This window comes from Marmota flaviventris, chromosome 1 (genome assembly GCF_047511675.1).
Source record: "Marmota flaviventris isolate mMarFla1 chromosome 1, mMarFla1.hap1, whole genome shotgun sequence".
NCBI classification, from domain to species: domain Eukaryota; kingdom Metazoa; phylum Chordata; class Mammalia; order Rodentia; family Sciuridae; genus Marmota; species Marmota flaviventris.
This window is the reverse complement of record NC_092498.1, coordinates 182,462,824-182,473,901: the sequence shown is the minus strand read 5'-3', so window position 1 is coordinate 182,473,901 and position 11,078 is coordinate 182,462,824. Positions and strand designations below refer to the sequence as shown.

General features: G+C 41.4%; 1 protein-coding gene across 1 annotated transcript in view; it reads left to right on the top strand.

Moving 5' to 3' along the window:
* The first annotated feature begins 402 nt into the window (after positions 1-402).
* Positions 403-11,078, top strand: part of Znf385d (zinc finger protein 385D) — a 282,504-nt gene continuing 271,828 nt past the window's right edge. The window contains exon 1 of the mRNA XM_027923176.2: positions 403-443. Within this exon, the coding sequence (XP_027778977.1) occupies positions 422-443 (22 nt within the window). The 5' untranslated portion in view covers positions 403-421. The remainder of the gene's footprint in view (positions 444-11,078) is intronic.

Sequence of the window (11,078 nt, the reverse complement as noted above, 5' to 3'; positions counted from 1 at the left end):
AGCTCTGGGCTCGCGAAAGCTTCCGGAGAGCCATGGTTGGTCCAGGCAGGCAATCGGAGCACCTCATGGAGAGGCTGCGAACCGGGGGTGGAGTGAGGTGGGGTGGGGGGGTCTGTTTGTAGTACTCTCAGTCCTGATGTCACAGGCTCGGCAAGGACATCGCAAGGAGGAGTCGGATTACAGTAAGGATGGGCAGTGCAGCAGGCAGCCCGAGCGCACGCTCCAGCCGCCGGGGACCATAGCCCTGGACAGGCAGCCCGTGAGGCGCTTATCCCGCGGAGGAGGCAAGCTGGGCGCTCACTGCTCGCCGCGCTGGGGACGTTTCCGCCGAGTGTAGCATGAAACGGCTCTGCTCTGCGTGTCAGCCTGGGGTGCGAGCTGATGCTGAAGACGCTGCGGTGGGGTTTCAGCTGTCTGATTAATGAGAAACATAATGTATTTTGGTGAGTGTTGTCTCTGATGATGCAATTCCGGGGGGTGTCAGCCTCTTCATCAGGCAGAGAATTCCTTAAAAAAAAATAAAATAAAATCTTTTAAGATGCTAGAATATGTTACATGAAACCTACCTCCACTTGGCAACTGGGGGACCATGCCGGTGCAGCTCGCAAAGCTTCCTTTGTGCTACAGTTGGGGCTGTGAGCTGTGGATGAGTTTAAGTTGGAAAAGAAAAGAGACAAGGGTGGGGGTGGATAAACTTTGCCTTGATTTGTCAGAATGAAGTTGGCTTTTTTAGCTAGGTGAGGAAGGAGAAATGGTGCAAGCCTGAGAAGTCATGGGCTAACTTAATGGAATGTGAAACAAAGTTCCTTATACTATTGATGCTGTGAATGCTTAGTCAATAGGGACATTTCATTAAGCATTTGGGTTTTTTTTTTTTTTTTAAATTTTGAAGAAAACATTCTCTAGTGAGCAGTGGTTGGGTAGCTGAGAACACTCCTCCATACCATCTCAGTGCTCCCTCTGGCTAGGAGCAGCTTAGCACAAAATGCATATTATTTTAAACCTTTAGAGGTCTCCGAGCTGTTAAATATTTGTGCGGTTTAGTTTTGTGCCGCTGGTGGAAACCTCCCTTAGGTTTTCAGCTGAGCTGCTTGCATTTCCAGAAAGCATGTGGAGGCTTAGATCTGGGCTATCAGTTGAGCACTGTAAGTGGGCTGAGAGCTGTACATTTGCACTGTAACGCTTCAACTTACTGCTAGGGAAGAAGGCAAAAGCCCTTCACTAAATAAGAAGAAACCAAGGATTAAGACCGAATATCTTTTCCTCCTCCCTGAAGTTATGCTTTCCTTCTGTAAGTCCCATCCGGCGTCATCATTTAAGGGAATCTATGTGATATTAAAAGGTTTGTGAGAGCGGCTGAAGAGGGGATAGGGGAGGATTCTAAGATGCAAATGCTCTGGGTGATTTCTTGGCTTGCTTTGAATAGTAAATCTAGAGTCTGCTTTCAGATTAAAGAAATATTTAGATATCTTTGGGTTGCAGCACAGTTAGTTTGTTGGGCATTTATATCTGATTACTGTATTGTTTTGTTTTGTTGAGCCTTTGAAACATTAAAAAAAAAAAAAAAGTGTGGTAGGAACCCAAGTTGCAAAAGCTAAATGCCTTTAGTTGTCTTGACAGCAGTTTTGATTTCCCTATAATTTGTGTCATATTGAAAAAGGCATCTTAAAATAACCAACATTGATTTGAAAGAAACAATCCTCATTTCATAGACAAATTTAAGCAGATTCCAGAATTAAACAACACCTCTTTCCAGGGAGTAGTGATGAAAGCAGTAAGCTGGTTTATTGGCAATTAATAGAACAGCATCTATCATGCATTTATTTTTGATAAATGGAAACGCTTATAAAGGTGTCTTTTGGACAAAATAAAATTTTAGCATCTGTAATGATATTGAGGAGTGATACAGATTATAATTTTAGTGTCAGTTTCCAAGCGCTCACAAAAATTCCTGATGTGATTGTAGTGAGGAAGTAGGGCTAACCAGAGAAGCAGTAGAGTCTACAAGTAGTGGTCAGAGGCCATCTATGCTTTATTGGATTATGGTGTGGCTCCTGGAGAAATGTTCCCTGGGCTAGCCCATGTTATTCACTGTATGCTAGTCCAGCTGTCTTATAAAGCAGGGTGATTCACAGGGTAATTAGTTTCATTGTGTAATGCAAGTTTTTAATAGTTCAGATTGAAATGCAATGTCCTACATACTCCAGATGAAAATATACTCTTGGAAAGGCAAGGCTAAAGTTGCCCTCTGTGTCATGAATATGGTTCAGTCTCACCATGATTCCAGCATGAGAAAATGTTTTCCTGTTCCTGGAGGAGATCATGGATATTCAGGAAGGCTGTTTTTTTCAGGTTATGCTGTGCAGTCCCTCACTCAAGCTCTTAGACATCTCCAACTTGGGAGCCCAACTGTCTCTAATAAAATGTGTGGTACATGAGCTAGGGCAAGAGGAATTGAGCAGAACATGTTAAAATTCAACGGCATTCTGATGTTTGCAAACCCCTAAGACTGTGTACACATACTTGTGCACGTGTGCATGCATACATATATATGTGTGTATATAAGTCCATCTATGTGCATGTATGTGTATATGTAAAATTTCATCTGTTTCGGGTGATTTTTTTTTTTACACTAATGCTTTCACTTTGTAAATTGGTTGAACATAGTTTCTTCATTTTTCAAGTGCAAGTGGTTTATCAAGTCAGGGGGAGTCTGGACAAAGACAAAGTGGTACTGCATACTACTTGGGCTTTTCTGGTGATTTGTGGGAATGGGTAGACACGTCAGAAGTCTTTTATTTGTGTCTCTGGCAGGGAGTGATGAAAAGCATAGCAATGCTATGGTACTAGGTGAATTGATATGAAAAAAGAATATTTACTTCCCTTATAAATAATCTGATTTGTTAGGTCGTGCCCCCTTCAGATATAACTGAGGAATCTTTGCCTGAAGGGGCTGGCTCAGGCTATCTGCTTCTCTTTTACCCTGTGCTTCCTAAGGGACTGGTCACTTAGACCCTGACCTATCTCAGTTGGAGTCAGTCGTATGTGTGCAAGTTGGTGGAATGCGTGCTGTTTCCAGTTCTTCAGAACAGCTAGTGTTTGGAGTGTGCTGTTTCACACTTACAAGACTAATGGACCCTCTTAATGACTTAAGCCTCACTCTTATCTCCTATTGAGATTTTAGTGCAGTGTTTTCAATAATTGTTCATTTGCACTTACTGCGCGGTGATTTAAGAGTTTGCTGTTCAGTCACCGTGGGTACTTTTGTTACTTATTCTATCGATCTGGCATTCATTACTTACGAGTTAAATGTAGGGTTCACAGGAAAGAAAAGGAGCCCGGAAAATCCTAATCAGCAATCCGAGTGGGTTTTGCTGGAAAAAAGCAAGGGAGAAATAACAAATACAGAGGAAGTTACCCTCCCCACCCCTATAAATATTTTACATAGTTAAAAATTACATGTGTGAAGGATGAATAGGCATTAATAATTTATTCAGAAATAAAAGCAAGGCAGCTGGGAGATGTCTCCCAAGATTGAGGAAGAGAGACTGTGGGGGGTTGTCCATGTAACAGACAGAGCACCAGGTTGAAGTTGGGTTAAAAGGAAGATGCTGGCTTCACGGGCAGGTCTTTGCTTGAATGCATCTCATAACCACTCAGTGTCTGGCAGAAGATTCTAACTGTGCACCGTCTTCCGCTCTAAGCACCGCATGTCTCTGTCTTGTCCCCCTTCCTGTCTGGCCTGACTCCTTTCTTTACTGCTAGAGTGGTCACGCCAACCACACAAGTTGTCTCTGGTTGGCCAGAAAGGTGCCACTCCAGCTCTTTACCATCAGGAAAGAAAAAGGGAGGGATTGCTCCTAGGTAATTCTGTGTGGCCAAAAATCAGTACATTTTCAGGCAGGAGACAGCCAGATGGAGCCTCTGGGGAGCTTGCAGCCCAGGGGTGGCTGGGGCTGGCTCCAGGAGAATACTCCTAAAAGTTGAAATGATGTACCTCATACAAATTAGCAGAACTGAGAGACAAATATTAGTGCACACTATAAATGTTACTATTAATAGCATATTAATTAAACCTAGAGAAAAGGGCAAGCAAAATTTAGAAAGTGTGAATAAGCCATTCCCATTCAACTTGGTGTTCATTGTGGATCAGCTGTCTCCTTTAAAATGCCTAAGAAAAGTAGGAAAAATACTTGGAGGCATGCCTATCAGAATTAAAAAAAATACTTCATTGAGGAAGCTTTTATTAATACAATAACTAGGAAAATTCTAATAGACATGTTTGTACAGTGTCAGGAAGGACTTTTCCTTTTCTCCTGGGATGCTTAGAACATCCTCAAGTCATTTACACTTTTGGTTGTGGCTGGACCATCAAATTTCACCTCCAAAGCAGTTTGTTAGAAACAAACAGTTTAGTGGCAAGTTTTTGAGGAAGGAAATAATCAGAAAACAGCAGGCAAACTGAAAAAAAAAAAAAAAAACATTCCTCTTTTTTAGTGTGTTCAGTAGAAACATTTAACTCCTTCTAATTAGTTTGTAGTGAGCGATCTGTTGTAGGGAATTAGGTCCCCTAGAGTCTTTCTATGCATCTAGGAACTGTTCCTGTCTTCCCTGAGCCTGATAGGGGGAGAGAATAATTGAGGAAGGAACTGGTGTGTACAATACCCTTTTTAAACTTGGGAGTTATTACCATTATGTTTTATCACAAATCAATCTCAGTGACATGCAATAAATTAGGATGTAAATACTGTTAGGAAGGGTCATGCACAGGAACCTGAAATCTAAGAGAACTTTGAAACCATAAAGATTTCTCCTTTAAGACATTTCTCTTTAAATTCATATAAAGTTCCCATTTGAAGAAGCCAAATTTCAAATTTGATTACTATGCCAGTAACTCAGATTTCTTAATACAGCCTCAAATTTTGAGCTAATTTTTTTCCTTCCCTCCCTCCCTCCTGCCCACCCCCCCTCCCTTCCTCCTCCTCCTCCTCCTCCTCCTCCCCCTCCTCCTCCTCCCCCTCCCCCCCTCCTCCTCCTCCTCCCCCTCCCCTCCCCCTCCCCTCCCCCTCCCCTCCCCCTCCTCCCCTCCCCCTCCCCTCCCCCTCCTCCTCCTCATCCTCCTCCCCCCTCCCCTCCCCCTCCCTTCCCCCTCCTCCTTCTTCCCCTCCCCTCCTCCTCCTCCTCCTCTTCCTCCTCCTCCTCTTCTTTCTCTTCTTCTTCTTCTTCTTCTTCTTCTTCTTCTTCTTCTAATAAGGACCTCTTGGGTTACTCTAATTATATGGAAATGAGATGAGTTTATTTAAGGGATAAGTTCCAATATTCACAAGACAATGAGGACTTACAAAGTTACCCTTTTGTAGGTGTCATAATTGTTCCAAAAAAAAATGAAAATTTAAATTAGTGGTTTCTGACTTCCATTTCAAAAGACCTGGTCACAGCTGCTTTTGACTGAAGGCTCCCTATTATTCATGTGTATGTGTGTGCATACTAGAACATGAAGAAGTGCCCTGTTTCATAGACACCCAAATATTATTCCTCAGTCATAGTTTTTTTATGTGTTCCTGAATTTATTCACACCATTTGAACTATAACATCTAAGAACCGATTTAATAAGATAAGATAGGTAATAAAGTATTTTTGAGCACCATGGACTTTCATGTTTCCCAACAATTAAACACATTGTAGGTCTTTAAAAAAATAAAATAATGAGGATAATTCTCAAGGCTTTTCCTGACTAAGAGAAGAGTGATGCTTGTACAAGCAGAAACCCATCTCTACTTTGACCTTGAGAAAGGGTTTGTTTCTATTTGTATTACACTCTGAAAAACATGTCAAAAACCAACAAAGGTCATAGTTGCTGTCCTTTCTCTTTCTGTCTGTCTCTCTTTAAAGAAGCTATTACATATCATTTCCCACAAAGATCAGTTTTGCAACAGAATTTCACACATGATTGGTGGCATTAAGTGAAAATACAGCATAAGGGGTGGTTAGAAATATCAAAGCTTAAAGTGGTTGAGATCATGCTTGAACCAAATTGCTAGGGTTGAAAATAGGAAGACGCTTTGCTCTGTTGCAGCTGGAGGTCGGCCCTCATTGAATGTGAACTCCAGGTTTGCACAGCTTTAAACTAGAAGGTATTTCCATGAAATATCAAATCCCCTCACTTCCCAAACCTCAGATGCAGTTGAAATTCAATATAGGAGCAGGGTGGGGGTGGGGTGTTTGTGTGCAGTGAGCCCCTTCTCCTTCTTATCAAGACTTTCAGGTTTTTTTCTTTTCTTTCTTTCTTTTTTTTTTTTTTAACCGACTTGCAATATCACATTTCTGTAAGTTGAGAGAAAAGAGAAAAGTAACCTGGCCAAGGTCAGAAAGGAAATGGGCAGCAGTATCAGGACTGATGCTCAGAAGAAATGTTGCTGCTCCAAAGCCTTGTACCTGGTGGAGGACATAGAGAATTTTGTATGTGTGTAGTGGGGGTGGGGTGTGGATTCGGTTGGTAGACTAAGAGTTTTCCATGGATGTCATTTAATCTGTGTCCTTAGCACCCTGCTCATTTAGAAATCTGTGCTAGATGTGCTAGACTGAAAGTGAGCTGGAAATCAGAGAGGAAGGACATCTGCTTCCTCTGCTCATCCCTTGAGGCTGATGTTCTTTATGAAAGCCAGAACCTTTGCCTTGACAAGAGAAATAATCCTTTTGCTCCTGAAACATCAGTTGCTTTTTTTTTTTTTTTTAATTTTAACCCATAGAAGTAAAGACTGGTCTTTATTTGGATCATAAATCAAATGTAGTGAATTCCATTTTTTTTTTCTGTTTCTGGTCACTTCTTTTATCATAGAACCAAAGAAAAGAGTGAATTCTATAAACTAATAAGACCACTGTAAAAACAGTGTCTGAAAAACACCTAAACATCATCATGTAAGATAGGAAAATTATAATTTTAATAACTCACCTGATCAGTTTCAGTTCTCAGCTTTGCTTTGCTGGATGGATTGGCTTTCTGTCACCAGCATCCTGGGAAGGGCCACAAGAGACCCTGTGTAAAGGTGGCTGAAGATGTCTGGGAAGGTCACCAGTTTTCAAGGTTACCATTTGTGGTAGCAGAAGAAAATGGAGTTCGTTTTGACTACTATTTGCAAAGCTTTTGCAGAATTGTTCTTCACACTTTCTGTTTTTAAATTCGTGCATTTTGCTGATGAGGGAAAGCACTTGTGGCAGATTGCTCTGAGGATAAAAATGCAATAATGAATGTAAATGTACTTTAATAAACACCGTCTCTCACACTTATATAGCAATTTGTATTTTTCACAAAGGATCAACATTATGGTTTTTATTATCCTCAAAATGACCCATTGCAGGAGGTAGACAAAATACAATTATTTCTATTTCTAGACGAGGAATTTGAACCTCAGAAGATTGAAGCAACTTTCTCAAGGTCTCACAGTAAATGTTAAGGTGTAGACTCTTAATTCAGTACTTTGGAGGTTTACCTTAGGGCTCTTTTCATAGGAGCATGGGGTTTGGGAGATATTTTTTCGGATAGAAGTAAATGAGACAGTAATGCTAGAAAAACACTCTAACTAATAGTTAAGGAAATGAATACAAATAGTTACAACCTAAGATATGTCTGTGTTTTGAATTTGTAGAATCACAATTACAAATTGTGGGTCTGAACATAATTTTCTTTATTCTGCTTTTCTTCTTGCATCAAATAATTAATAATCAGGGCTGGGGTTGTGGCTCAGAGGTAGAGCGCTTGCCTAGCATGCGTAAGGAACTGGGTTCAATCCTCAGCACTACATGAAAAATAAAATAAAGACATTGTGTCCACCTATAACTAAAAAATGAACATTTAAAAAAATAATAATTAATAGAGAGAATGAGTATTGCTTAGACGGTGTGAATTAACATAGTGGACTGAATGTTTGTGTCCCATTCAAATTCATGTATTAAACAAATTTGTATGCTGAAGCCCTAATCCCTAATATCATGGTGTCAGGAGGTAAGGTCTTCGGGTGGTAATTAGGTTTCCATGAGGTCATGGAAATGATGAGGGTACAGCCCCCATGATGGGTTAATGTCCTTGTGTATTAAGAGGAAGACTCACTATCCCTCTTCCTCTGTGTAATGCTATAGCCAAAATATGGCCATCTGCAAAGCATGGAAAGAGGGGATTAAACCAGGCTGGTATCTTGATCTTAGACTGTGCAGACTCCAGAACTATGAAAGAGAAGTGTCTGTTGTTTAGGCCACAGGTCTGTGGTGTCCTGTCATGGCAGCCTGAGGTGATGATGACAGTTGGCCTCTGGTAGAATCTGGGCTTTTCCAAATTTATTTATTTATTTGCTTTTATTTAACTTATTTACAAATCTATGAAAATTAAGAGAAGTCATTGTATCTGTTGAGGTCAAACCAGGAAACCAGAACCATGCTGAGTAATTCACATATAAGGATTCCAATGTGGTTTCTTTATTGTGTAGGTGATGGGAGAAATGAGAAGGTGCATGGAGAAAGGTGAGGTGATCCAGGGAGTGCAATAATAGCAAGAAACTGGTAGGTATGGGTAGAAAGAAAAGAGCAAGTCCTGAAGGACAAGGTCCAGGGTCTTCTGGTAGCAACTGGAATCACACCTGGCCTTAGAAATTGATGCATGGAGGAGACCTAGCCTTAGGTTCAGATATATATAAAGAGAAATATCCTGGCTTCTCCCTTTCTCTCACCCCCCCCCACCCCCAGTTCATTGCCTCTATCTTTCAATGGTGGAACAGAGCCAGAGGCTACTTAAATGAGCAGCCTTAGAAATACATTCTGCAGGTGTTAGGCACCCCAGGGCAAGAATGGACCTCAGGGCAAAAAGGCTAGAGACCTGTAGGGAGGGCCTACAGCAGGCATAAGTAGATATGGGAAAGACATCTTGAGTGTCAGTGAGAGTTAGTGGAAGATAGAAGGAAGAAGGAAAGAAGTATGGTTCAAGAACTTTGGGCAACTCCTCCCAGTTTCAGTAGAGCCACTCTCTGTCACTTTGGGTAGAGTCACTACCTTGTCACTTTCTGGTAGTATGACCTTGGACAAAGTAGTCAGTTTCCTTCTGGATCATTTCTTTTGCTTTTATAAATGGGTTGAAGAATCCATCTGACAGTGAAGTTCAATGAGTTTTGACTCTAAGCTTCATAATGTGCAGAGCACCATTTCACTGGGCCCTGTGAGGTGCATGAGAAAAACCAATGGGTGAGAAAGAGGAGAGGGAAGCAGGGACATGACAACATCTTGGAGATACATGTGTAGCTGTGCAGTTGAGCATTCCAGCAGAGATTTTTGAGTGCACTGAGGGAGGGAGCATTTGGTGACTTCCTCAAATAGTCCCTTCCATTGTGGCTTTAAAGGTACCTTAGAGACCACATAATCTGTCCTTTGTCATTATTCTACAGCAGGAAAATTGCAGCAGCATAGGCTGGGGAGAGCCAGTGAGTGGGGAGGGGATTCTGAGATTCCATGCCACATATTCTTTCCTCTCCAGCAACTCTGATGGGGATAGAAGCATTGAAAGCTGAGAGAGTTTATTAATAGTTGCTTGGGAAGGGAAGAGGGATTTGGTATTGATTTTTATCTATCCCTCCATGTGTTGCTGGATGCTTAAAGACAGATTTCTTTGGCTGACTGGATCTACTAGCAGAAGAAGAAGAAGAAAAAAAAAAAGAAGGCAAAACCGTCTGCTCTTTTTGTATGGGAATTATTAGCATCTCTCTCAGAGCTTGCTTGTAAAGCTCTGTGACAGTTCATAACTTACAGTGCCCTTGTTTTGAGGGAACGCCGTGTTAACTGCTGGGAAGCCTTTCCCTCGCAGTGCACAATATGGAAGGCGCTGATTACCACCAGGTGTTTTAATTAGCTGCCCTGAGGAATGGCAAGCTATAACTTAAAGTTCTATGGGGATTCTTAGGATTTGTGTCATAAGGAAGATTTATCAGTTAAAAAAAAAATTGGAAGGCAGGATTGCTTGAACATTTTTCCCCTTAAATAAAAAAAGTTATAAGATTGAATTGCTTCTCTCTCTCTCTCTCTCTCTCTCTCTCTCTCTTTGGGAGGGCACTGTTGCCTGCTTTTTCCTTATTTTAAAATTTCTTATTAAGTAAAAATATTTTAGTGAAATGCTGAAGTCCCGGGGCATAATGGACCTCTCATTTTCCTTAAAAAAATCTTGGTCTCCTTTGTGAACTGCTGGCAGGTGATATGGCCCTGCTCACAGGGATGAGGAATTTCACATAGGCTGGTTGTTTCTTTGTGTCAGGGGCCGCCATGAGCTATTTCAATGACATTTTGCCCATCATCCTTAAGAGGAAGATCAGTGGATCTAAATCTTGGAAATATAAAAGAATCACCTGGGGCACTTTGAAAGGATACTAATGTCAAAGCCTTACTATTGTCCAATAAAATCCAACTCTCTGGTGATGCAGGCAGGCATCTGCACTTTGTTTTAAAACCCTCCGTTGATTCTGCAGGACAGCCAGAAGGAGCACCACTGAAATGGGCAATTTGAACCATTTGATAGAGAATATCTTGAGGCCCCAGGTGTTCCCAGCTTCCCCTTGGATCATCAAGCAGCAGTTGGCAGGGTTAGAATTTCAATCCAGGTCAATCTGAGTTCAAAACCAATGTATTCTTCCCCAGAATACATTGCATCTTCTCAGGGAGACCAATCTATAGCATGAAGTGTGGGCCTGCTTACACACTGCCTTCTGCTGCCCACCCTGGTTTCCAGAGTGAAAGTCCCTAAGGGATGGGAGCCACTTCTTTCTATTTAGGACCCTTTATAGAGCTGAAACCCTAGAGAGGCTTTTATTATACAAGTTGACTCAGAAGTTATGGTTCTGGAAAGGATTTTAGAACTCTGCTTCTCAAAATTTAATGTTCCTGCAAATCACTTGAGGATCATATTAAAATGCAGACCCTGATTTAGCGGGTCTGAAGTGTGGCCTAGGATTTTGCCTTTTTAACAAGCTTTCAGGTGATGTTGATGCTGCTGGTCCACCTGCCAATCCCACTTTTAGTAGTAAGGTTTTAGAGATCATTTCACCGAG